At 43.0% G+C, this 27,662-nt stretch overlaps 1 protein-coding gene across 5 annotated transcripts in view; it reads left to right on the top strand.

Moving 5' to 3' along the window:
• CDYL (chromodomain Y like) overlaps window positions 1-27,662 on the top strand; it is a 247,916-nt gene that overhangs the window by 167,730 nt on the left and 52,524 nt on the right. For 3 of the 5 annotated variants that reach the window (XM_040460507.1, XM_040460506.1, XM_040460508.1), the window contains one exon: window positions 4,666-5,332. In XM_040460507.1, coding sequence (XP_040316441.1) covers window positions 4,666-5,332 — 667 coding nt within the window. Of the gene's footprint in view, window positions 1-623; window positions 734-4,665; window positions 5,333-27,662 lie in introns of those variants that run through there. The other 2 variants (XM_040460510.1, XM_040460511.1) reach the window with 2 other exon arrangements.

The following is a 27,662-nucleotide window of genomic DNA, read 5'->3' as shown; positions in this document are numbered from 1 at the left end:
AATAGTTAGCAAATGTTCTTAGTAACTCAGGCAACTTTTCCTATTCTTAATAGTAAACACAACTTTTCAAATGGCTGGTGACACACTCCTCTCCCTCATTTAAAGAGCTGTTGCTAATATTGCACTGTATGTCAACTAACTAGAACTTAAATTTAAATAAAAATGTGAAGAGAAGAAAAAATAAAAAGCCGTTGCTTTTCAAAGGCCCACTAGAACTCTTTGATAAAAGCAGGGATTTTGTTTATTCATTTTTTCCATAGTGATGCTGTTGTTTCGAATTTCCCAGCCTTTGGTGTAAGACCCAAGCCTGAGAAAAGCTCTCAGCATCTCTTGTGGTGTCAGAGTTATCCTGGCAGCCTGTTCCACTGTTCTGGGAGGAACCACAGCAAGTATCAGCAAGCAACAGCATCTTGCTGACAGGGTTGTCGACGATGATACAATGTGCCAAATTTTTCCTACTGTGATTGTTTTGCAACTTAGGTCTTTTCTTGTAAGCTGATATATTTGCATGCCTTGCCCTGATACATTTTCTAGGCCGTTTGGCATTTAAATGTAACAGCAGCAGTTACTCTTTCTTCCTACTCTTCCTGAGTTCTTTAACCAGTTTGGACTTCTCTGTGGGTTTTTGTTTCCTGTGTTGGTGAACCTTTTGTCCGTCCTTTTCTGGTTTCTGCAACCTGGTAGCACATTTCAGCTCATTCCTGGAGCCACAGCTATCAGGATGTGCTCTGAGGTAGGTGAAGTGTGTTCAGTGTTTGGAATGATACTTTTTGGTTAATTTCACTGCTCTGCAAACCATCAGGGGACATTGTAATGTTAAGGAAAGCCTTGCTCTACTTGTGTCACATCTTGGCTTTTTAGGTTGAGTTTTAGAAGGAAATCCTAACGAAAAGAACTTTGGTGAGTTTACTATGACACAGGTAGTCAAAGAAGGCTATTGTGATTTGGATTTGCCAGAATTTTGCTGCACATGTGATTGTGGGTAACATAGCAAAACAATCTAAGTAATTTGGATGCGATTTTCGTGCCTTTCTTCATTTTGTCTTGGTTTTTAAGAATCTATAATAGAACTTCTATACTGATGTAATGTTTGTTTTACATAAAATTCTTTGCACTGAAATTCTGTAACTAGAAGTGGATACTTGAGCATATACTGTGAGAAACACTGTTCATTGATAATAGTTTTCAGAAACAGTTATGTTTGCAGGGAGGGGAAGGACTCACACAGAAGGGACTGAAAATCTGAAGGAAGATTTATTTATGTGTTTCTCTTGTGATCAAGGTTTTCCTCCCTCGCCACTATAAAAGCACTCTGGAAATTATCTTAGGCTTAATATTACAGTAAGTTTTTTTCAAATCCAGGCAATGCCTTTTTGTGGGAGACTATTTTAGCCACTCAGATTAGGAATCAGCAGGACTTTACCTTTCAAAGGGGGAAGAAGGACCTCTGTCCCTGAATGAAGAGGAGAAGGTGTCACGTACTCAGTTTAGTGTGAGATTGGTATTAGAAGACTGTGGTGGTCACTGGCCCAAACCTCCCTCTCCTGAGTCTAGTGCCCAGAGTGACGCTTCTAGACCTGCCACTTAAAAGGCATGGTTGCCAGCCCCTTGTCACCCACACGTCTTGTCAGTTTGCAAACCATGTTCCCCCGTGAGAATTAGTAGGACTGCAAGTCTGCAACCTGAATGTCCTATGTCCTGTGGTTTTCTCACAGTCTAACATAAGGGTCAGCAAACTATGACATGGCAGGTTAACTTGAAGAATCATTTTTACATGTATCAATAGTTGAAAAAAACCAAAAGTTTAATATTTCATGACACATGAAAATTACAAAATTCTAACTTTAGTGTCCGTAAATAGAATTGTTTTGTTTTTAATGTCTCCTCATTTACATGCTGCTTGTGGCTGTTTTTGTGCTGCGGCAGCAGAGTTCAGTGGTTGGGAGCCCATATGGTCTGTGTGGGCCTGAAGTTTGCCATCCCCCAGTCTGACGTGCCCCCTCTTACTGCCTCCCTTCAGTGTCTAAACAAAGTCCGGCCACTGAGTATACTTGAAACAGCACATTCAGCACCGCAGCCACTGGGAGGGGGGCAGGCCGGTGGGGGACTGGCAAGCACAGGCTCGATTGCGGCCCTAGAGAGGAAACACCAGGGATGCAAGGAGAGGAGGGGCAGGAGTCTCATCCTGCATCACTAGACCCCCCCCCCTTCAGCTTTAAGGAAAAGGGGCTGCTCTGGTGTAATGGACACTTGACCCTTGAATGACATGGCTTTGAACTGCGTGCAGATTTTTCCCAATAAATACAGAACTATAGTGTATTTTCTTGTTCTTAGGACTTTCTTAACACTCTCTTTTCTTAATTCTCTTCTTAACTTTCTTAACTCTTCTCTGGTTTATTGTAAGAATAGGGTGCAGAATGCACACACAGAGTATGTGTTAATCGGCAGTATATGTTACTGGTAAGCCTGCCAATCATCAGTAGGCTATGAGTAGTTAACTTTCTGAAGAGCCAAACATAATATGCAGATTTTTTGCTGCCTTAGAGATGGTGGGTCAGTGCCCCTAACTCCTGTGTTGTTCAAAGGTCAGCTGTACTTCATGCTTCTGGGACGGAAATTGACTTAAAGAAAATAAGTATTAAAATGTAGTTTTCTCTTAAGAGACAATCTCTTTACCCCTTGTCTTAAAAACTTTTAAGCCATTTCTGCTGTGAAATTGATTTGTGTAGAATTTTCCAGAAATGTGTCTTTTACTTATATGGAAGTACTTAAGCCTTTATACATAACTTTTGGCAAGCAAAGGAGCAGGAAGAGAATTACTTTCAAAGCTTTCCATGCTATCTTGTGGACTGTGTGGACTTACATATGCAGATCGGACATTAGTTATTAGTTAATAATCTACAGAGATGATTAGTTATCTCTGTGGAGATTTGTTAGGCATGAAATCTGCCACCTGCTGAAACAAGTCCTTTCTTTACCCTTAATCCTTTTTTCACAGAAGCAATACTGTGTATTTAATTTTAGGCTTTTCTGTAGTTAGGTGTTTTAATTCCCTATATCCCAGGTAGACATTGGAGAGTTCTTTGGGGGGGGCAGTTTAAGAGTAGGGGAAATGATGGGTAAGGTACTCTCCCATTCTCCAGAAGTGTCTACAGTGGTACTCTAAATTAGCCTCTGTTATTTTGGAATGTTGGAGAACTAGATATACCTTTGTGTCTGACCTGACCTGTAACTTTGCCAGAAATTTATTGATGTTCTTGGTAATTGATGGGCTTAGGCTTCGCATCCTTAATTAAAGAGCTGCTCTATGGCTGTAGGCCTCTTCCTACAAGGCACAAAGATGTGTGCTGCCCCTGGGGAAGCAGGCTGATGGTTTTCATGCTGACTAGAGAGGTTACAACAGATTCTCAGTGTTTCCTCAATAACATGGGAGATGTTATGTCAAATATATTCATTTATGCAAGTCATAGAAGATCACCCATTTATACTTAAGAATGTTAAGGTACTGAGGCACCTGGATGGCTCAGTCACTTGAGCGTTCAGCTCAAGTCATGATACCAGGGTTGTGAAATCAAGCCCCGCAGTGAGGTCCATGCTGAGTGGAGCCTGCTTAAAATTCTCTCTAACTCCCTCTACCCCTTCCCCACTTGCTCACACATGCTGTCTTTCTAAAACAAATCAAAACAAAATTAATTAAAATAAAGAATGTTAAGGTAGTAGAATTGGTTACAATAATAATAACTGTCTTTCATGGCAGATTCATAAATTTGTGTGAATTCATACGCTAGATATGGATGTATTGGGGTGCTGAGTGGCTTGGTCGGTTGAGCGTCCAACTCAATTTCGGCTCAGGTCATGATCCCAGGGTCATGAGATCGAGCCCCACATTGGGCTCCATGCTGAGTGTGGAGCCTGCTTAAGATTCTCTATCTCCCTCTCCCTCATTCATGCTTGTGTGCTACCAACCCCCACCCTCAAAAATAAAAAATATAAATAAAAGAAAAAAAGATATGAGATGTATTGACCATCAAATTCCAGGATTAACAGCATTTTCCTTTGAAGGTGTTAGCATAAAATTAGTTCAAACCAAAATTTGAAAGTAAATAACTGACTGTTCCAGACCGTTTTGTTACCAGTAGAGCATCACATTGTCTGTTGACCTTTTTTTCAGTTTTAACCAAGTGCTTCTAATGCTGCTTCCAATGCTGACTGTGTTTCCTCAGCCCTGGGCCCTTGGTAGCTACCTGCATTTAGCACAGCCAAGCTAGTGTGTGAGTGTCTGCCATCGGTACCCTAAGGATGACCAGGCAGAAGGCTGTAGGTGACAAATCCTGTGCCAGTTGTAACTGAAAACCAACTCAGGTCGTCCAGGTTTCATGTAAAAATTTTTAAAAGAGCCCCCTTTGAATCACAGAAAAATAAGCTACCTAATGTACCTCCATATATTCTGGGCATAAAGTTTTAGCATTTTGTCTGACTTGATTTTAGCAAAACTGCTAAAATCCCAAATGTTCTGTTCCTGATTTTCAGATGGTTCGGCATGGGGAAGAGAAGGTTGTTTTCCTTATCCGTTGTGTTTTTTATTGTTTTTGATGCTTCCTTATTAACTCTGTGCTTTTTTTCAGATGGTATGTTTACACTTCTTTCTTTTCTGTTGACAAACAGGTTGAAAGGATTGTTGACAAAAGGAAAAATAAAAAAGGGAAGACAGAATACCTGGTTCGGTGGAAAGGCTATGACAGTGAGGATGACACCTGGGAACCAGAGCAGCACCTTGTGAACTGTGAGGAGTACATCCACGATTTTAACAGACGCCACACTGAAAAGCAGAAAGAAAGCACACTACCCAGAACAAACAGGACCTCTCCAAACAATGCCAGGAAACAGATCTCCAGATCCACCAACAGCAACTTTTCCAAGACCTCTCCTAAGTCACTAGTGATTGGCAAAGACCACGAGTCCAAAAACAGTCAGCTGTTTGCTGCCAGCCAGAAGTTCAGGAGAAACACAGCTCCATCTCTCTCAAACCGGAAGAATATGGACCTGGCAAAATCAGGTATAAAGATACTTGTGCCTAAGAGCCCCATTAAGAGCAGGACCGCAGTGGACGGCTTTCAGAATGAGAGCCCTGAGAAACTGGACCCCGTCGAACAGGGTCAGGAGGACACAGTAGCACCAGAAGTGGCCGCCGAAAAGCCAGTCGGAGCTTTACTGGGCCCTGGTGCAGAGCGAGCTAGAATGGGGAGCAGGCCACGAATACATCCATTAGTGCCTCAGGTGTCTGGCCCTGTGACTGCGGCCATGGCCACGGGATTAGCTGTTAACGGAAAAGGTGAGTGTCCAGGTGAGCTGCTCAGTGGGCAGCGTCCCTGTCGATGGCCACGGGCTGTTACTCAGCATGCTGGTGACTTTTTCAAGGTGTGTAGGTGCTTCTTCCATACATGCTGGTCCTGGTCCGGAGAGCAGGCCGATGAAAATCTGGGGAACCTGCAGTCTGTTTCTAACAGACATGCCCTGGAACTGTGAGAGGTGCCACAGCCTCTTTCCTCACTTGAAGCCTTTAGCATTTATGTTTTAAATCGGCTCTCGCTATGTGTTCAGTGTGCATCCACAAACCGTACCACCATTTAAAAGGCGTCTTGCTCTAAATCGGTTATGCTCGGTAGTTTTCCTTTATAACAAGTTTGTTTGTGAACATTTATGCATCTCAGACACTGAGTCTCATGTTCAGGGTCCGTCTGAATTTTCTGAGTGTGACCTGTATTGGGTCATGATCCTTAGATTAGAAGTCATGATCCTTATTTTGCTAACCCATCTACATAACCAGCAATTTCTTTCAGTGGAAGTACAATGTACCTTCGGGATTTGGGCTTTTGTTCTCTGTAATGGTCAACTGTTCGGATCCCACTGTCCCTTTTACAGAATAGGAGTCTGTTCAATTGGGGTGGTATTTCCTGTTTTGTTTCCACTCCTGCTCTTGGATTCTGCAGCTTAGTTGGTTGAACCATGGCCTCCCCAGCTTCTCAGACGGTGCAGGTGGGATTATCACGGACAGCTTCCATCCCCTTTGCTTCCCCCATGCCTCATCTAGCCACCCATCATTATAGAATTCTGTTACGGGTTTCTCTACTGTAAACCCCACTAGCTTTCCCTTACTTGGGGCCCTGGTTACTTCTTACCTGCCGTAGCTTTCTCACAGGTCTCCCTGCTTCCTGCCTTTTGACAGTTCCCATCCATTTTCTATAATTCTTGGATGGGAGGAGCATCCCCACCACCAGTCTGACCACACCACCGTTTCTGTAGTTCGCAAGCGTGCTCCTGAGTTTCTGCTTGGCCCGCACTGCCCTCTCAGCTCCCTCTCTCCACGTCTGCACTCCTGCTGTCCTCTGCCAGGAGCATCATACCTCCCCTGTCCCTCAGTCACCCCGGGACCTCCCACTATGCCTCTGATGCAGGGCCCACCTGCTTTTGTGTCCTCTGGTCTCCTATGCTGCCCGAGCCCTGTGTGTAGCAGAACTGTGATCATGTCTATCTGCCTGTCTCCCCCAACTCACCCTTAGTAGAATGAAAGAAAGCGAGAGGGAAGCTTATTTCCCTCCAAAGAGAAATGCTCACCTGAGTTGCCACTCTAACCATCTTGCTGTGGTGCATCAAAAAGTTTTGGCTTAGATGTTTGTGTAGCAATGAGGAAACAGAAATCCAGGGGTTCCCTTGGGGCAGTAAATTGTCATCTTGCTAGTGTCTTTCAGATAACACACTTTACCCAAATGCTGCTTTTCTTCCTTGCTCCAGGAGTTTTGCCCTCGCCTGGAACTTGTATGAGCTTATTTACCGAGCTGACTTCCTGAACTGTTGGCCTGCTCATAGACCCGGTTTTCTTTTACGTTGTTGTAAATGAAGGATCGTAGAGGTTCAGAGGCAGAAGAGACTTTATCAGCCATCTGATTGCATGCTGCTTGTCACAGAGAGGGGAGCTGAGTCCAAGGAGATTGTGATGTTCAGAGAGAACTGAAGGCAGAGATAGAATCAGAACATGTTTCTTAATTCCTACTCCTGTGTTCCATTTCTTGCTGCCTCCACTAGACCGGGAACATAGACTTCTCTATTGATTACTCAGGGCCAAGCACCCTGCTGGGCTCTTATCTAGCAGATAAGGGCAGGGCTTGGCAACCAGCCCACTTGCCTTTTCCATGTGGCCTGCAAGCTAAGAATGGTTTTTACACTTTCTAATGTTTGGGAAAATCAAGAGGAATAATATTTAATGCCATGTGAAAACATAAGAAATCAAAATTTTTGTGTCCATAAATAAAGTTTTATTGGAACACAGCCACATTTCATTCATTCACTTATGGTCTGTGGCACTTACGGTCAAGGACAGAGTTGAATCATTATGACAGAGACTGTATGGCCTGCAAAGCTGAAAAAATTGACAGTCTGGCTCTTTACAGAAAAAGTTTGCTAAGTCTTGCTCTAGGAAGTCACAGTCCTAGGGCAGTATTTTTGGAAAGTAAAGGGATACAAAAGACTTTAGAAGATCTGTGGCTCCCCTTTATCCACAAAAGTTGTGTGTACATTCATTTTTATGGGTGATGGGGCGTGATTTTCAAAACTTTTTGACCCTTTAAGTTTCCACGTTCTGTTTTTATCACAGTTACACAAGCTTGGCTCCCCTCAGCAAAGCCTTCAGTTTTGTATAAAACGAGGATATTGGGTTCAGTTTAAATAAGGAGTTAGTGACTGCCTTTTTTATTACTATTCCCATGTCAAAAAATTTTTAAATGTCCATAAAGGTGGCTTTGGTTAAAACCACCACAGATATGTAAGCATAAAATCTCAAATTATTTTATCTTGTTCTGTGAAGGTAGGCAGGTTGATTGGGACGGGAGTAACACTGTATTTCCAAGGCCCTCATGACCTCCTTTCTCTCCTGACCCTGAGTCCTATATACTGTTGAGAACACTTAGACCAGAGAAAGAATAGAAGCCGCTCGGGAATGTTTTTAGAACAGTGGTAAATGACATCCCCAATGGCCATGATCTAAATCAGCCTTGAAGATTAAAAGGGAAAAGAACCATCTCCTCCTCCCTCCACAGCCTACTGTGGGAGTGTCCTTTCTGAGCGAAGCATGATGGCAAAAAGCAAGTAGTGTCCTAGACAGCATGGCCACCTACAGACAGGTGCTCGGGTGGATGAGTGCCTCTGCTTCTCTTCACCCTTCTCCTTTGCAGAAAGATGCTTTTGTTCCCTCCTCTGGCGAGTAGGCTCCAAGAAGGGATCTGGTTTTGCCAGGGCTGAATCCTCCCGTGTCCTGAGCAGTGCCTGTTCGTAGCACATGCTGCCGGTGTTTGTCAGGGAATGAGTCCAGTAGAAGGGGTACTCATGGAAGACAAAGATGGTATAGTGAGTTCTTGGTAGCCCTGTCGCCAGATCACACTAGATGTGAGGGAAGACATGCTATTGAAATGACAGGGTACAGAGGCCAGAAGCACAGAAACATCCCAGAAAACCTCTTACTCGCCCTTGGGGCGTTTCTTTCCTGAGAGAGCAGTACTGAAGCCGCATCAGCTTGCTGGTCTACACTCATAATCTCTTAAAGTCGTTGTTTGTTTTTACTTTCCACATTAATTTTAGAGCTACATGAGAAAACTGATTTGTTTTTTTAAAACTAATGGAAGCAGATATTCATGGAGTCACTGGGGAATGAATCATCTCTTATTCAAAACATTAATCATGTGTGTATGAGGGATATTTTTTGCCACCAAACACAACAGATATTTAAATATCTGTTAACCAAAAGAGTAAATGTTTCTGGAGAATTTTAACACACACAATTACTTTTACAAAATAGCCATATGTATATGTGGCTTGTAACTTTTAAGTGTGAAACAGGTTTAAAAGATGACTATATTGCTTCACTCAGAAATATGAAAAAATCTTAAATTTAGGTGATGTGGCTGCCTTCTTTCTACTCTTTGTTAATGATAGTATTTTCTTGGTCTTTTAATTGCCTAACGAATTAATCCTACAAAAGAAGCAATTGCGTTTATAAACTGGATTATTGTTACTTTGTTCTTTTGTGAATTCAAATGTATAACTGATCATCATTGTACATTTGAGAAAATACTGTTAGCACACATTTTAAAAAATGACGTCTAAACCTGATCAGTGTAATTGCGTAGAGTTGATGGATATGAAGTCGGAGCCAACAGATTCAGGTGGAAAGTGGGGAAATACCTTAACATGCCTCAAGTCTTTTATTCTGTGAGCATTTCTATTGAAGGAGGCTCCCAGGAGCAGTTGTTTAGGAAAATATGGCTTCTTCTGAGGAGCTGGAGTGTAAGTTCCTCTCAATAAGAATATGAAGCCTGATGATCTATCTCCCTTCTCTGTCATTATCAGGGAAGATGTTGTACCAAATCAATAGCTCCACCCTTGGAAGAGGCCCCCGGTCCCCCAGGGCCATTTGCAATTTCTGTGCTGAGATTGGAATTTAACTCAGAGAAAGGGAAGAAATCAGGAGACCAGTGGCAGAAAACCGCTCAGCAGGGCCTCAATAGGACATGTCTACTCAGAAAGCAAAGGCTAAACATTAAAAATGTGCAACCATTTGCGATCGACACAGAGCCAAGGCCTTTCAATGAACGGGTACTTTCGTTTGCCAGTTGTCTGGTGAGTCAGACCCTTTCCATGGACCCATGGAAAGGGTCTGACTTTGGAGATCGGTTGATTGATCAGAGTTCAGTGTTGTGTGAAGTACATCCAGACACATCATCTACTATTGCCAATTTGGAATTCATTGAAATGGGGCAGACACTTTGGGACTTACAAATCTGAGTGCACAGTCCTGGAATTTTTTCATTTTTCCCATTTTCTCATTTACACCTAATTTGACTGCTGTTTTCACATAGAGCCTTTCCAGGACATTAGACATAGACATCAGCTCACCTTTTGTAATCCTGTCTCCTATCTTACGTAAAAATGAATTGAATATGCCAAGTTCAACTGGACTAAGAAGTTTCAGGGATCAACCCAGCCAGCTCTGGACCAGCACACATCCCAGCAAGAGCAGCCGAGACCCACCTGCCCAGTGTCTGTGCTGCTGGGGAGACTTCCCCTCCCCCTGCACTTGCAGGGTTTTATGGTATGTTCAAGGACAGTTAGGACTTGGGGCAAGGGTGACCCAGCAAACATACTTCAGAGCCCTTGTGACTGTTTAGTGTTTGCTCTTCATTTCCACTTTCTTATGTTTTCCTATACCAGTGATTCTCAAAGTGTGGTGCCCAGCATCTGGGTGACCTGTTAGAAATGCTCATCCCTGAACCCCCGCCACACCTCCCGAACTAGAATCTCGGCTGGGTCCAGCAGTCTGTTTCCCGAGCCCTCCAGGTGGCTTTGGTGCTCGCCAAAGTTCCACAACTACCTTCCCTGTACCGTGTTTTCTTTTAAGTTTGGTTTTTATGGAGGAAGATGGGAAATAAAAATACACAACTAATTTCTTCTGTTTATGATATATTTTAGATTCTTTATAGTTAGATTCCTGTTCTCTCGTGAGGTTGCTTATTAGCCTTATATATCTTGATTTGAAATTGTCTTTAGACTTTTGTTACTCTTTCAATAAATATTTCTTTTTTTTTTTATTTATATATGAAATTTATTGTCAAATTGGTTTCCATACAACACCCAGTGCTCATCCCAAAAGGTGCCCTCCTCAATACCCATCACCCACCCTCTCCTCCCTCCCACCCCCCATCAACCCTCAGTTTGCTCTCAGTTCTCAACAGTCTCTTATGCTTTGGCTCTCTCCTACTCTAACCTCTTTTTTTTTTTTCCTTCCCCTCCCCCATGGGTTCCTGTTAAGTTTCTCAGGATCCACATAAGAGTGAAACCATATGGTATCTGTCTTTCTCGGTATGGCTTATTTCACTTAGCATCACACTCTCCAGTTCCATCCACGTTGCTACAAAAGGCCATATTTCATTTTTTCTCATTGCCACGTAGTATTCCATAGTGTATATAAACCACAATTTCTTTATCCATTCATCAGTTGATGGACGTTTCGGCTCTTTCCATAATTTGGCTATTGTTGAGAGTGCTGCTATGAACATTGGGGTACAAGTGCCCCTATGCATCAGTACTCCTGTGTCCCTTGGATAAATTCCTAGCAGTGCTATTGCTGGGTCATAGGGTAGGTCTATTTTTAATTTTCTGAGGAACCTCCACACTGCTTTCCAGAGCGGCTGCACCAATTTGCATTCCCACCAACAGTGCAAGAGGGTTCCCGTTTCTCCACATCCTCTCCAGCATCTATAGTCTCCTGATTTGTTCATTTTGGCCACTCTGACTGGCGTGAGGTGATACCTGAGTGTGGTTTTGATTTGTATTTCCCTGATAAGGAGCGACGCTGAACATCTTTTCACGTGCCTGTTGGCCATCCGGATGTCTTCTTTAGAGAAGTGTCTCTTCATGTTTTCTGCCCATTTCTTCACTGGGTTATTTGCTTTTCGGGTGTGGAGTTTGGTGAGCTCTTTATAGATTTTGGATACTAGCCCTTTGTCCCATATGTCATTTGCAAATATCTTTTCCCATTCCGTTGGTTGCCTTTTAGTTTTGTTGGTTGTTTCCTTTGCTGTGCAGAAGCTTTTTATCTTCATAAGGTGCCAGTAATTCACTTTTGCTTTTAATTCCCTTTTCAATAAATATTTCTAATTAGAAATTTTAAATGACAGAAAAACATTATAAAATAATTAAAATGTTTCAAAGAAAAAAAGAAAAGTAGAAAGCCCCACTTCCTGCTCCTACTCTCCAGAGATAACTGCTGTTAACATTTTTTTCCTTCCAGAAATTATATAAACATGCACATCTTTTAAATACATCAATGGGCTCATACCTGACATATGGCTCTACAACTTAGGGTTTTATTTTTAATTTTGATACATCTTAGATATATTTTCATATCCATGCAAATAGCCCTTCTTCATTCTTCTAAATTGATTTGTGGCTATTTATTGTGTGACTATATCATACATACCTCCTAGTGGTGATTCAGTGTCTATATTACTCAGCAGGGGGCACTTTGGCACTTGGGCCTGGACACCTACTGGTTTAGCATCCCAGGGCCTGCCCTTAATAAGGATCCTAGTAAAGGCCTCAGGCATCGTGACAGAGCACTGTGTCTGTTATTCCCATCTGTCTGCGCAGGGCCCTGTGTCTGGGTGCATCCACGAAGTGAGAACCTTAGCAGTAGACATTGGGCGTGTTTTCCACATAAATGAGTACATTTCATTGACACTGCAACAGCAGAAATGTTAATAACCTCCTGCCTTAAACCTGAGTCATACATAGATATTATGAATTCTTACACGTTATTAGAAGTACGTTGAGCAAAAGAGGACAGTTTACCATTACCTCCTCCCCTCAGAATACCATTTACTTCAGAGAGAACATTAATAGTTTGACGTGTCATTTCAGACCTTCTTCTCCATATTCACATCCTTTGGTATGGAATCCTATAAGTTCTGGTATTTGCCTCTTTCATTTAACATCATGTTGTGGAAAGCTCTCTATTTTAAGACTCTGACTCTACCTCACTTGCTTTGAAGTTTTAAACTTGATTTTTTTTGTATTTTTTTTATATGATTTCAAATTTATGGAAAAGTTGCAAAACCAGTAAAGAAGAACCCATACACTTCATCCACATTCACCAGTTGTTTTCAGTTTGCCTCACTGACTTTCTCCCTCCCCTGGGTGTGAGTGTATGTTTATACACTCACATATCTGTATGTGCATATACATTTTTTCCTGAGCCATTTGCGTGTTAGCTGGAGACTCACTGTTGTAAACACTAGTAAAGTACAAGACTGTAATTAAAGATTTTGCTAGATGTTACCAAATTGCTCTCTAAACAAGCTATAAAGATTGTGAGTGCCTATTTACCTATTGTTCTTAATCAGCTTTTCAATATCTGACAGATATTTAAGGTAGAAAACTGTTATCTCATGGTTTTCATTTTAAAGCATGAAAATTCTGATTTCACAGGTTGTAATTGTTTGCACTTACTTTTCTGTTAATTCCCTTTACATTTTCTCTTGCCTATTGAAGTGGGGGGAGGTGCACAGTTCCAACTTTTCAAAACATGAAGACTTTGTGAATGTGTGTGTCATCTTTGCCGGGGACCACATTAATCTACACATGTTTGAGCTGGAGAGTTCACACTTCTAATGGGAGCATTTCAGAAGAGGTCAGTGACTTTTGGTTCCCCCAGCACCCACTCAAGGACTGAGAACTTCCATGCCAGGCATTGGGATGAATAGTGCCATCTGGTCTCTGCCTTAACATACTTACAACAGTTTAATAAGAAAACTTCAAATTAATTCCCATTAATTTTATCGTTCCTGCTCAGTTTCTAATATACCAAAGTGTATTTTATTAACTTAGAGTTTTACAATTTAAATGAAATCTGGATCCCTTAGGTCATATGTCAGAAAAGAATCTGAGTCCAGTTCCTGCTCCTCCTGAACTTTGTAACTGACTGGCACAAGGGCAGAATAAAAAAGTCACCCAGTTCACGTGAAATTCCCATTTTTGAAAATACTTGTTCTTGTTGATACTTGTTAAAAGAGGATTGAACACCTGATACAAATCCCGCCTGTCTTCTGCATTCCCATTTTTATTGCTGTTGTCTTTAGCAGGGTGCTAGCCTTCTGGAATATTCCTCTAATGACATCCTGTATTGTAGGGGCAAGAGCAGCTATGGATACACAGTGTACTGGCTGTCTGGTCTTCTTTCCAAACATGCTGTTCTGTTGCCTTTCCTCTGTCTTCTGTGTTCCTCTAACATTATTCTCCCTCTTTCAGAGAATGCTTATTTTATAGATGAGCCTGGTTGTGAAAGAAAAAGGAATTTGGTAAAAAACAAAATCACTCAGCAAGTTGGTGGGACAGAAGGGTCCATATTCTAACCCGCTCCTGACTTCAGTTCTTCTGTGTCACAGCAGCAAAAGGGATTTTTTTTATAAGCCTAATTCACCCTGTTGCCAGAACTACATCACAGGACTTGTTCTCTGTCAAGTGAAGCTGAACTCAGGTTGGCTTAAACAGGCAAACAAAAATGCCATATATTGGCTCAGGTGAGCAAGTCCCAGGCACAGCTGGACCCACTGCCTGAATGGATCCATGCCCTCTCCCCCTGTGGGCCCTCTTGGCTGCATTCATGCAAACCCTTCCCACAGGGAAGGCACGTGCCGTCCACAGTTCTAGCTGGCATCCTAACCCTCTCAGCAAACCAGGCAGAAAAAAGTCTTCTCTTTCCCGAAGTTCCAAGAGAGATCAGCTTCATCCACACTCTGGTTGCCCAAGGGAAACCCAGGGCTGTTAACAGTAAGGGTGAAAGTAGAGACTGAGCTTTTGACAATCACAACACAATTAAGATTACTGAGTACCCTTAAAATATAACAGCGCTTCCCTAGGTTACAGAATATCATGGCTGTTAAATATTGAATAGTAAATGAATAGTGATCATTTCAGTCCATGTTGTAGCTTTTGGGCAGTCCTCTCAAACTGAGCATGGTGTCGTCTCCCAATACACCTAGGTGTTGCTTACAAGACCGAACTCTGTGTTTGCCTTTTCATTTTCTATTTTTGTGTGTAACTGTGTGCTCTTCTTCCTTTGTAGCTGTTAGGGCCCTGTGTTTGGGGGCACTAGGCACTGTGTGTATGTCCTCCTAATTTGGTAGGTCACCCTTTACAGGGCATATTTTTTAAATTTTTTTTTTTTCAACGTTTATTTACTTTTGGGACAGAGAGAGACAGAGCATGAACGGGCGAGGGGCAGAGAGAGAGGGAGACACAGAATCGGAAACAGGCTCCAGGCGCTGAGCCATCAGCCCAGAGCCCGACGCGGGGCTTGAACTCACGGACCGCGAGATCGTGACCTGGCTGAAGTCGGACGCTTAACCGACTGCGCCACCCAGGCGCCCCAGGGCATATTTTTTAATTACAAATGAGGAAAGGCTGTGTTTGTCAGTTTATTAGGGGGCTCTTGAAAGAAGACACTAAGGAGTCCTGTTCCCCAAGGTGCTTTTGCTTTGGGTGAAGTCTTATCTCAAGTGGCTTGGACACCTACCGAGGCTGGGTAGAGGAGAGCTGATTCCTCTGAGAAAGTAAACTGGCAGAAGAGATCCAGAGAAAGATCCAGAACAGAAAGACAAACTCAATAAAACTTCAGATAGTAGAATGGGAAAGCATTGTAGCAAACATTTTAATCTCCTTTAAAATTTCCTACATTGTCTACTCCCATTGTTTACATACAATAGGTGCTTAATTAACATTTGTATGGGGGTGAATGAGTTGTTTGAGCAATTTTTTTCCACTTCTACTTTCATCAATAGCATCTGTCTTCTAGAAAGGATTTGTGTGAAGAAGAAACAAGGTCTGTGAGGGTGGTTGGGAGAAACTGCCAAGGAATTAAGGGCCAAGGCAAGTTTTGAGCTTGCTTGCAAATAGAGAATGATATGTAATTCTTGGAGCTGGGAAAACCGAAGAAAACATCTGTAGGTTAATGGTGCAGAACATCTTTTAAAACCACGAGTGAATAATTTTGCTCTATATGACAATATCCAGGAGGCGACTTTACGCCCAATAAGTAGGGCCCCGCACCCAAATTTATTCACTTCTGGGGATCAGTGTCACTAGAATGAGCTTCAGACCAGTGGAGCCTTTCCGGTGCCTTAGGTTCTTGGTCATTTTGAGATGGAAACAAGCTCGCTGTGTGATTCTGTGCAATTCTTCATTGTCTTTCCCAAGCTACAGCCTCTGAGGAAGCCCTACAGCCTTTTCCTGTCCTTTTTCCTAGTCGAACTGCCTTCTGCCCCCTTGTCCGCTGCCCCCAACTTAGTAGCACACCTGCAGCATTTCATAGCTCTGTCTTTGCCAAGTTCTCAACCTCCTCAAAGAGGATTTCCCATTTGCCTACCTGAAACCAGAAGCCTGCCCTGCTCGCTGGTCCTCTGCCTTCCCTTGTGGCCTCAGGAGCAGAGAGAGCTCATCCCCAGTGCTGCCAGGCTTGGGGAGTGGGGGCTGGTCGGCCTCCTCCAGACTCCGATGAAGACGATTCTGTGCTGAGGCCTGTGTTTTCTTACTCCTTCTCCTTCCTCCTCACTGATTCACCAGCCTCTTGGTCCTATGTCAGCATTCCCCAGAGACCCAGGCTTCAGGGTCACAGCCCTTCCTTCTCAACCCAGCATGGCCATCACCCCCAGAGGACCAGGCTCCACATGAAAGCCTCCTCACTCATCATAGTCACAGCTGCCATTTACTGAATTTTCACAGTGTGGTGGGTTCACTCCACCCATGTGTTACTAGGACTGTTAAGTCATGTCCGTTTTACAGGGAATGCCAGGCAGAAAGAAGTGAAGGGACTAGAATTCATGAACACCTTTTCTTCAGGGCTCTGCTTGTTTCCACCCTGATTCTCATTTTCCTTTCAGGTCACGCTTCTGGAGCATCTCATCCATGATTGCTAGCTCTTTTCCTTTCCCAGCCACCCCCAGCGTGGCTCCTGCTCTGTGAACAGGTGTTCTTAGCCTCTGGGCCACAGCCACCTCCACTTACTGGATCTGGTGCTTGTCTTCATCAGAACTGGCCACTCCCACCCACATTTTTTTTTAAGTTTATTTATTTATTTTGAAAGAGCAAACGGGGAGCAGCAGAGAGAGAGGAAGAGAGAGAATCCCAAACAGGCTCTGTACTGTCCGCGCAGAGCCCAACGCAGGGCTGGAGCTCACGAACGGTGAGATCACAACCTGAGCCAAAATCGAGAGTTGGATGCTTAACCCACTAAGCCAGCCAGGCACCCCAGTCCCAGCCACAGTTAATACGATCACCACGTCTTTGTTTTGTTTTCACTTTAATTGTGGCAACAAACAAACAAACCTTAAGGTTACAGTCTTAAATGTTTTTTAAATGTGTAGACCCGGAACGCTAAGTGTATTCACATTGCTGAGCTGCAGAGCTCTAGAACATTTTCACTTACTAGGCTGAAACTCTCTACCCTGTAAACACTAATGCTCCCTCACCTATTCCCCCATAGCCCTTGGCAAACACCATTCTACTTTGTATTTTTGTGATTTTGACTACTTTAGATACCTCATATGAGTGGAAATCGTACAATGTTTGTCCTTTTTGATTGGCTTATTTCACTTAACATAATTCCCTGGGGCTTCATCCATGTTGCAGCCTATTACGGGATTTTCTTTATGTGTTCATCTGTCCGCAGACATTTGGGTTGCCGCTACCTCTTGGCTATTGTGAATAATGCTGCAGCTTATAAATATCTCTTCAGGATCCTGTTTTGAATTATTTTGGATAAATACACACAAGTGGGATTGCTGAATCATATGGTAATTCTATTTTTGATTTTGAGGAGCCTGCATACTGCGGCACCATTTTGCTCTCCTACCAACACTTGACCTCAACCCAACACTTCTTGCTTCATCTTTGTTTTTAAAATACCTGTTTCTGGAGCACTACTGTTTTTGTTCCCCTTTTACCTTTCTGGCTGTTTCTTTTCAATCACCTTTGTGGCTGTTCTTCTCCCAGCCTTTATGCGGCACAGCCCCTAAGACCACCTGCCATGCCACCCATATGCAGAAGGATATTTGTCTGATGCACCAGGCCATCAGGAGAGTGCTGACAGAGCAGCAGCTGGGGCCGGAGGCCATCCTTCAGGGATTGCAGCTGCGCTGGGCCATCCCCTGCTGCCTGGGCACTTGGAGTCTTTTTTCCAAATCAGTCAAGGTCAGCAGGCTGCCCCATTCCCCTGCACTGCTCTACTTGCACATGTCCTTTTAAGCAGAGTCAACACGCTCCTCTTATTTTTTTTTATTTTTTGTTTAATCTCTACCCCATCATGGGGCTAAAACTCATGACCCCAAGATCAAGGCACATGCTCTACTCACTGAGCCAGCCAGGTGCTCCAACATGCTCCTGTTTACAGCTATGTCCCCAGCATACAGGGAACTTCCTGAGAATAAGAATCAAGACTTTCATCCCAGGGTTTCTGTTCCCTGCCTCATGATAGGTGGCCACCAGAAGTGGGAAGTGGATAAAAGGCTTTTCCTCCTTTGTGGCTCATCCTAACATGTCTCTTCATAATTACTGTTTCATTGATATTATTGAATTTCAAAGTTACCATCTTAATTATGTAATAAAATTAATACAATATTGTTTTATCGGGGCAAAATCTAGTAAAGAGTTCATTCAACTTCACCAGACAAATGCAATGATAAAAGAGCACACCATCTACTGCAAAATGTGTACAACTGCTTGCCATTTCCTGGGTGCTCAGGGAACAAGAAAGCTGCTAATTTACCTTCTCCAAGGAGTTTGAGTCCACTAGGGCTCCCAGATCACCTCACGTCTCCCACTGTCCATGGCTCTGGCCCCTACGACTGGAACTGGCTGTGCTTGTTTCATGTTATTTGGCTCTAAGCATGGTTACTGGCTCCTGATTAACTATCTTTGGTGACTTCTGAGTTCCTGAAATAGTTTTTCCTCTGGTTTTAAGGCGTGTTTTAAACCTTGCTTTTAACTTCTGTTTGAATACGTTCCAACTGTTCTCTTACAAGCAGCCACCTGTGCACAGGGGAGTTTCTGGAAGCTCCATGCCTCCTTATCATGCACTTAGTGAACATTCACTGTGTGCCAGGCACTGTGCTGCATTGATCATTCGGAGCTCAATAAAATACAACCGCTGACTTCTAGTCCTGCTAGGATGAGTGTTCACCAAGGAGCATTGTTTCCGACTCTAGGGATTATTTGAATGGCACTGTAGTTGACGAGAGAAAGTAGCTACATTGGTAAAACTGCCCCCCTACCAGAGTCATGGGTGAAATGGTCCAAGAATGGATGGAGTCATACTGTGCTCTTGGTCCAGGCCACGGTGTTGAGTTCAGCCCCAGGGTTATGGGCAGATGCCTCAAGGCCAGAGAAGTACACCAGACTATTAGAATGAACTAATCCTTGTGCAGACCTATTCTTGCTGAAATGATGACATCTAATGAGATAAACTATCTCTATAAAAAAAGTAATTACCCTCCTGTAGTAAATACCCATCTCCCCTAGTGATAAGGATCTAATGTAATTGCCTCTCAGTCTAGGGCCATAAATAGGCTGTGCCGAAGCATTCAAAATATGAAATATTAAGAAAACACTTTAAATCCTAACCTAAAGTATTTTTTCCTCCAGGTTATTTTCTGAACTATGTATTTGCTCTTCGGTTCTCCATGCCACTGCCCTCCCCACCTTTGAGAAGATGACACTTTAGCATCAAGTTTATTTATGATAACATCTGGTCTGCTCTTCCTACTTCATTATTTAAGAGTTTCTTGTGCTTAAAAATATTTTTTTAATGGGAGCACATTTGGTTCTCAAAATACCTGAAGACATCTTCCTCTGTGCCCAGTTATCTCAGTCATAGCCCTCTCTCCTTTCTGTCTGCAGTTTACCTTCTTAGTTATGTATGTACAGCAAGGGGAGGGAAAATACGTAAATTTGTTCCCTGTCGCACAACTGCACCTTGTACTTAACCACTGTGTAAGCCACTTAGAGTGAGGCTGTGCACTGTAGATAGTCCTCCTCCACCTCTGAGCTGAGGAATATTTGCCACACCTCTTGCACACTGAGATAGGGACATTAGTTACTGGCAGATCTCCTCAGCCCCTGGGTCTTCAGCTGTGCCCCTGTGAGCTGCGCCCCATCCTCAGTTACAACTGCAGGAAGTTAACAGCTCTGTAGCCAGCCTGAGATGCACCACCACCCAGTATTACCTGAATTTCAGAAGTAAAAGTTGGATAAGCACATAGCTGACCCATTAGCATGGGTATAAAAATGATGGTGTCTTATCGAAGTCGGTATGAATGATTGGGATACTAAAACATGAGTTTCTATCCTCACCAATCCCCTCATGACTTGATTAAGAATATTAAGCCACCTGGAGTCTTTTGTGACCTTACAGGACTGTCTTAATCTTTGACAGCTCGGTGTTCCACATGTCAGGGCAGGTCATGAGTCTGAGTACTTGGGATGTGTGATGCGCCTGTGGATGCTGGGCTCTCCTCTTATGAGACAGACCTAGGTTGCCCCTGAAGTGCTCAGCTAGTTTTGAAAAGCATGCTCTGTCACCAAGGAGGGCAGTATTTCAGTACCTTTTTGGCAGTGACATACTGAATTCTGAGGGGGTTGGGTTTAGAAGCAATCTGTGGGGAAGAATGAATCCCTAGATTATTTTGGGTTTTGGTGGGTTCTTTTTAAAGTTCATTTATTTATTTTGAGCGAGAAAGAGAGAGCGAGCAAGAGAGCGCGAGCAGGGGAGGGGCAGAGAGAGAGGGAGAGAGAAAATCCCAAGCAGGCCCCAAGCTATCAGAGCAAGCCCAAGGCGGGGCTCAAACACATGAACCATGAGATCATGACCTGAGCCAAAACCAAGAGTCAGATGTTCAACCTACTGGCCATCCAGGCACCCCTCCCTGGATTATTTTGAAGTCATAAAGGGAAGGCCAGGACATTTTGTATTGTTTTGTTTTGTTTTTTCCTTTTTTTTTAATTTATTTTTTAATTTACATCCAAGTTAGCATATAGTGCAACAATGATTTCAGGAGTAGATTCCTTAATGTCCCTTACACATTTAGCCCATCCACCCTCCCACAACCCCTCCAGCAACCCTCTGATTGTTCTCTGTATTTAAGAGTCTCTTATGTTTTGTCCCCCCCTCCCTGTTTTTATATTATTTTTGTTTCCCTTCCCTTATGTTTATCTTTTTTGTATCTTAAAGTCCTCATATGAGTGAAGTCATACGATATTTGTCTTTTTCTGACTAATTTTGCTTAGCATAATACCCTCTGGTTCCATCCACATAGTTGCAAATGGCAAGATTTCATTCTTTTTGATTGCTGAGTAATACTCCACTCTATGTATGAATGTGTGTGTGTGTGTGTGTGTGTGTGTGTGTGTGTGTGTGTATACACACACACACACACACCACATCTTCTTTATCCATTCATCCATTGATGGACATTTGGGCTTTTTCCATACTTTGGCTATTGTTGATAGCGCTGCTATAAACATTGGGGTGCATGTGCCCCTTTGAAACAGCACACCTGTATCCCTTGGATAAAATACCTAGTAGTGCAATTGCTGGGTCATAGGGTAGTTGTATTTTTAATTTTTTGAGGAACCTCCATACTGTTTTCCAGAGTGGCTGCACTAGTTTGCATTCTCACCAGCAGTGCAAAAGTGATGGTCTTTCTCTACATCCTCGCCAACATCTGTTGTTGCCTGAGTTGTTAATGTTACCATTCTGACAGGTGTGAGGTGGTATCTCATTGAGGTTTTGATTTTTGTTTCTCTGATGATGAGTGATGTTGAGCATTTTTTTCATGTGTTGGTTGGCCATCTGGATGTCTTCTTTGGAGAAGTGACTATTCATGTCTTTTGCCCATTTCTTCACTGGATTATTTGTTTTTGGAGTGTGAAGTTTGATAAGTTCTTTATAGATTTTGGATATTAATGCTTTATCTGATATGTCATTTGCAAATATCTTCTCCCATTCTGTCGGTTGCCTTTTAGTTTTACCGATTGTTTGCTTCGCTGTGCAGAAACTTTTTATTTTGATGAGGTCCCAGTAGTTCATTTTTGGTTTTTGTTTCCCTTGCCTCTGGGGACGTGTTGAGTAATAAGTTGCTGCAGCCAAAATCAAAGAGGTTTTTGCCTGCTTTCTCCCCGAGGATTTTGATGGTTTTCCTATCTTATGTTTAGGTCTTTCATCCATTTTGAGTTTATTTTTGTGTATGGTGTAAGAAAGTGGTCCAGGTTCATTTTTCTACATGTCGTTGTCCAGTTTTCCCCGCACCACTTGCTGAAGAGACTGTCTTTATTCCAATGGATATTCTTTCCTGCTTTGTCAAAGATTAGTTGGCCATATGTTTGTGGGTCCATTTCTGGGTTCTCTATTCTGTTCCATTGATCTGAGTGTCTGTTTTTGTGCCAGTACATGACATTTGTTTTTGATGAATAAACCAGAGAGGGCTTGGGCCCCAGTGGGGTTACAACTGCAGGACGTGGAGACCTAAAACTTGCTTCATGCTGAGGAGCCCCCACTTCCCCAGTTCTGGCTTCTACATGTCAGACACCTTACATTGAAGACCGTTGTCCTCAGTCTCAAAGGACCATTTCTTTTTTTTCTTTTTTCTTTTTTTTTTTTGCACCCCAAAACAGATTTTTTTTTCATCAAGACTTCCTGCTGTTTCACCATCCACATCAAACCAGTCATTACACACCTAAGGATTACGCATTGTGTAGGATTACACATTGATCCTACCTTCTGAGAATTTGTGGGTGCCTTCTCTTCAATTCCACTGTTACCGTCTGGGTTCTTGCAATGGAAGTTGCTGAATCTGGTGTGTTGACAATTATTAAAATCTTAGTAAATAGTACCTAGCTAATTTCCTCCCTTCCTTTTTCCCTCCCTCTCTTCCTTCATTTTTCTCTTTCCATCCAGTCCATTGTCATGCTGCCACCAAAGTTATCTTTTTTCTTTCTTTCTTTTTAATGATTGTTTTAAATTTAAATTCAGGGTGGTTAACAGTGTAGTCTTGGCTTCAGGAGTAGAACCCAGTGATTCATCTCTTACATATAACACCCAGTGCTCATCCTGAAAAGTACCTTCCTTAATGCCCATCATCCGTTTAACCCCCCCCCCCACCTACCCCTCACTCAGCTCCCCTCCAGCAACCCTCAGTTTGTTCTCTGTATTTAAGAGTGTCTTATGGTTAGCCTCCCTCTCTGTTTTTATCTTATTTTTTTCCTTCTCTTCCCTTATGTTTATCTGTTGAGTTTCTTAAATTCTACATATGAGTGAAGTCATATGTGTCTGTCTTTCTCTGACTTATCTCACTTAGCATAATACATTCTAGTTCCATCCACATTGTTCCAAATGGCAAGGTTTCATTCTTTTTTATTGTCAAGTAGTATTCCATTGTATATATATATATATAGCACATCTTTATCCATTCATCAGACGATGGACATTTGGGTTCTTTTTATAATTTGGCTATTGTTGATAGCGCTGCTGTAAACATTGGGTTGCATGTTGCCCCTTTGAATCAGCATTTTTGTATCTTTTGGATAAATTCCTTGTAGTGCAATTGCTGGGTCATAGGGTAGTTCTGTTTTTAATCTAGTGTTAACTGTCATAATCATGGGAATCCTATGTCTCTACCGTGGTTGGAGCCTTAAAAAAAATTCATTGGTTCTAATTAAATTTTAAAGTCGAATAGTAACATGACCTGGAATATGAGAAGGTGACCCCTCAATTTTAATTAAGTTTTATATCTCTAATAGAGGGAGGGTTCTGCATTTTGTCCAGTAAATAACACTCTGCCTGTCACATGGATATGTGTTGTGACTTTTATTAAATGCAACACGCATTGTTACCTGAAGCTCTTCAACTGGACAGAGATTATTTTTCATCTTGCTGATATAGTTTTAAATTATATATTCTTTGCTGGGATTATAATTGTAGTATTTTCTTCTTTGGATGGTACTCTTCAGCAAAGCATGGTAGCTGTTTCCTATAACTTGGCATTACCTCTAAAGGTTAAATGACATTTTGGTTTTGTAGGAACACTATGAAAATGTAATGTGAACATTAGCAACGTGATTACACAGGCTCACACTGTTTAATTGCTGTGTTGCCAGAGAGCTGAGTGAGCGCTGCCCAGCGTCTCCACCTCCTGTGTCTTCCTAGCAGCGGCTCAAGTGTAGGGGCCGAGGAGAAGGGACAGGGCCACCTGGCCCGCACCAGCCTTAGAACATGTGACATCTCACAGAACGTGGCTGTGGATACAAGATTTCGGATTCCTGGAATTCAAAGTTTTATGGACTTTGAAGGGAAAGTGGAACAACACGTGTTCCCTTTTCGTATCACAAATTTGTGCTTCGGTTTTTCCAGTGAAGCTCCCTTGATGGGACAAAAGCACCACAGCTTTATAATCACAGATGAGGTGGAGGGGTGTGAGAATAGCCTCAGTTGGGTTCTTGTTTTGTTTGGGGTAAGAAGGGTTGCCCTAGTAAATTTTCCACTTGCAGAGTTATCCAGTTTTCACAAGGGATTTTCTAATGTGCATTTAATGAGCAGTTACACCCTGGGTTTTCTTGCTGCTTTCATCTGTGAGATCCAGTGACCGCCCAGGGTGGCACATTGCCACAGTCTTCAGAGTTGCACACATCACTGAGTAGAACACGTTCACATTGGAAACGGGGGCTCCAGTAAGTCAGGTGGTGGCCCCTGAGAGCTGGATTACTGGAGAGACAGGGTATCACCAAGATGCTCTGTACAGAAAGCACAGGCTGTCAGAAAATGTAGAAAAAGTCATGGCAGTTTTGATGTCTGTTTCCTTGATTTCTGGAAGAACTGACAGAAAAACTGACTACTGGAATTTGGCTCGAGTATAGTTTTGAAGTAGTCCTAGATGCTCAAAACTGGGGTTTAAAATTACTGTCTTGTTTTTTATGCTGTATTTATGTAACCTCGCAAGTTCTGGCTTTCAGGTTTTGCTTTATATTTTGAGTCTATTGTGTCAAGGTCAGTTTCTGTCTTGCCCTTTGAGTAGCTTTTGTCCTCATCTATAAAATGCGTTAAACGTTCTCTCTTGATCTCTTGCTTTTTGACATGTGATTCTAATGTTAAGCCAAAACGTCTTTGTAAAGTGAATAGTCAGTTCTGTAGTGTGGCTCTGTCTTGAGCTCTGAGTTCCCTGCCACCCTGGTAGGTGTCCACAATTGAAAACACACATAAACGCCCCTGCCTGTTGTCATGGGGTTCAGGGGCCATCACTCTTCAATGGGCACAGTGTGGGGACCTCTCTAAAGGCCAAATGCTTGGAGCACCCTTGAGAAAATACCTCTACCCCAGTTGGAGGAATATTTTGTTACAAGTCCCCACAGTTCTTCATCCTGGCTACACGTTATGAATACCTGAGCTCACTGGCAGACACAGAAGTGGTCCCTCCTCAGTGATTGTCATGTAAGGCCGGTCCAGAATCACAGCTGAAGAATGCCATCCTTGGCAACAGCCGGATTACACCTGGTGGGAAAGAAGCATGGAAGCCACATGGCAGGCCATCAGCCCTTATAGGTGATCAGTAGGGTGAAAGTGTAGGACTTAAAAATTGTTGTTCATGGCATAGACTCGTAGCATGTCCTAGGACCCTAGTTTGAGAATGCTAATCTGGACTAAAGCCAGATATTTGTCTTAGAAATTTGCTTTAGGAGATATTTAATTTCAGTCTAGTTTGCTTTAGGCTTTTAACTTTGCAGATGAAGCTAGCTACTTAGTGACAACACTCATAGAGAACCCCGGGGGCAGCTCTTGACGACTGTCTTTTTTTTTTTTTTAATTTTTTTTTCAACGTTTTTTATTTATTTTTGGGACAGAGAGAGACAGAGCATGAACGGGGGAGGGGCAGAGTGAGAGGGAGACACAGAATCCGAAACAGGCTCCAGGCTCCGAGCCATCAGCCCAGAGCCTGACGCGGGGCTCGAACTCAAGGACCGCGAGATCGTGACCTGGCTGAAGTCGGATGCTTAACCAACTGCGCCACCCAGGCGCCCCTTGACGACTGTCTTTTACTGCAGTCCAGGATTCTGTAACTTCAGAGCCTCGTTTTCCTGCAGTGGTGGTGGCTGGTGTGAGTGGCACACCCTGGAATTGTGGACCAGCTGGCCTGCATCCTTGGCTCTCTAAGATTGCAGCTCTGTTTGCTGAAGCATAAAATCCTCTGCTACTCTTAAGTGTTACTTAAAAAACAGTGTCTGACCTGTGAACCTACCACAGTCTTTCCTCATTTTTCCCTTCCATCCATAATGAAATAAAACTTTACTTCTGGCAGGGCCATCAGTAGCCCACACATAGCCCTGTGCCAAATCCTCCAACCTGCATCTTTTTCCATCCACATGGAAGTGTGCACTGTGCGTCTTTAATCACTGCTGTGATACTTACGTTAGGAGTTCTACTCTCAGGATATGTGGTCACGTCCTGTGTCTGTCTAGATGCTCCGTTCTTTACTGGGCTCTGCTTACCTGGTTAATCCACAAAAGGTTCTATGCTTCATGGAGAGATACGGGCTCAAATGTCCACACCCATGCACCAGAGGTGGAATGTTAAAGTATGCACGGGCCAATGGTTACCATCCCAGACACACCCACTCCTCATGACCCCCACCCATGAGACCAGTTTCTCAGTCATCCGAAAACGTTTGTCTTGTTGTTCTATGAGAAAATCTTGTAAAGGAACCCATCAAGAAAGGGAGGAGAAGCAAGTAATGTAAAACGGAGAAGAAGATGTATTTATCATGTCATTACTTCTATCATTGTAATAGACTTCTTAAAGTGATGAGTTTCTTCTTGAGCATGGCAAAGTGTAAGTGTGTTTACCATGAGCACTGTAAACAATTGAGTTAATTCTTGGCCTCCTGGGAGGCCTCCCTGAGAACAGGGAACTCGTCTGTCCCATCTCAGTGAGTGCTGCCTGCATCTATTAATAGCTCAAACTGGAGGCCACAGATTATCCATGCCTGCCCCTTTTTCCTCATCCTCACCACCCAGCCTGTCACCATACCACCCTGTTCCTTACCAAGTATGCCAGCATCCGTCTCTTTCCCTGGCCTCTGGCCATTGTCGCCACCTAGTCCGGGTGACAGGTGTCTTTCTAATTGTCTTTTTTCAATCCATTTTTCACTTAGTCACCGGAAGGATTTTTGGAGATATAATTCGTATATTAAATATCCTGTTTAAATATCTTTCTTGTACTTGAGATCATATTCAGACTTCTTACTGTGATCTACAGAATGCCCCACGGTTTGCTCCTTCATTGCATCAGCTTCAAGTGCACTAGGCTTCCTCCAGTTTCTGGAATTTACCAAGTTCTCTCCTTCCTCAGGATTTTGCACGTGTACTTCTGTTTCAGTGTCTGGTGAATTCCTTACCCTCCTGGCCTCGGCTGCTGGCACTTGCCCCCAAGAAGCCTTCCCTGATCTCCAACACTCCTTCCCTCATGTCTAAAGTAGACTGTCTATGTTCTGTGACTTTCTAACATCATCCAGAGTTCTACTTGCATACTCACTGTGTTTATTAGTGTAAGCTGCTGGAGGTCAGACACTGTAAATACTTATTCACCCCCATAGGGTGGCTATCTGCTCAAGTTTGTTCAGTGGTCATTCTGATTTCCTTGTCTTTTTTCCACCAGATTTTCTCTGTCCTGCCCAGAGGAGGTGCTTGTTAACGAATGAATGCTCCGTATTTAGTGACCATTTACCTTCATACTTTCTGCTTTCTTCCCTCAACTTGATTTATTAAGCACCCTGCATACTGTGTGCCATGTATTACAAGGCCCAGCAGGTGACGTAAATGTGACTAGTCTCTATCTCCCAAGAGCTGGTGTTTGCTGGGATGAAGAGAATCCAGTTGCAGAAGAAGCTGTGACATAAGGCAGTGTGCAGATGCCTGTAAGTGATTTGAGAGTGTGTCTGCTTGAGATCAACAGAAGCTTGGTGAAGGAGGGAAAAGGTGTCTCCATAGACCTGGAAGGATTAGTAGGGTTTTGTTAAGCA

Source organism: Herpailurus yagouaroundi, unplaced genomic scaffold (assembly GCF_014898765.1).
Source record: "Herpailurus yagouaroundi ecotype Mexico unplaced genomic scaffold, PumYag 250, whole genome shotgun sequence".
In the NCBI taxonomy this organism is placed as follows: Eukaryota; Metazoa; Chordata; class Mammalia; order Carnivora; family Felidae; genus Herpailurus; species Herpailurus yagouaroundi.
The sequence above is the reverse complement of the archived record's forward strand: the minus strand, read 5'-3'. Positions and strand labels throughout refer to the sequence as shown.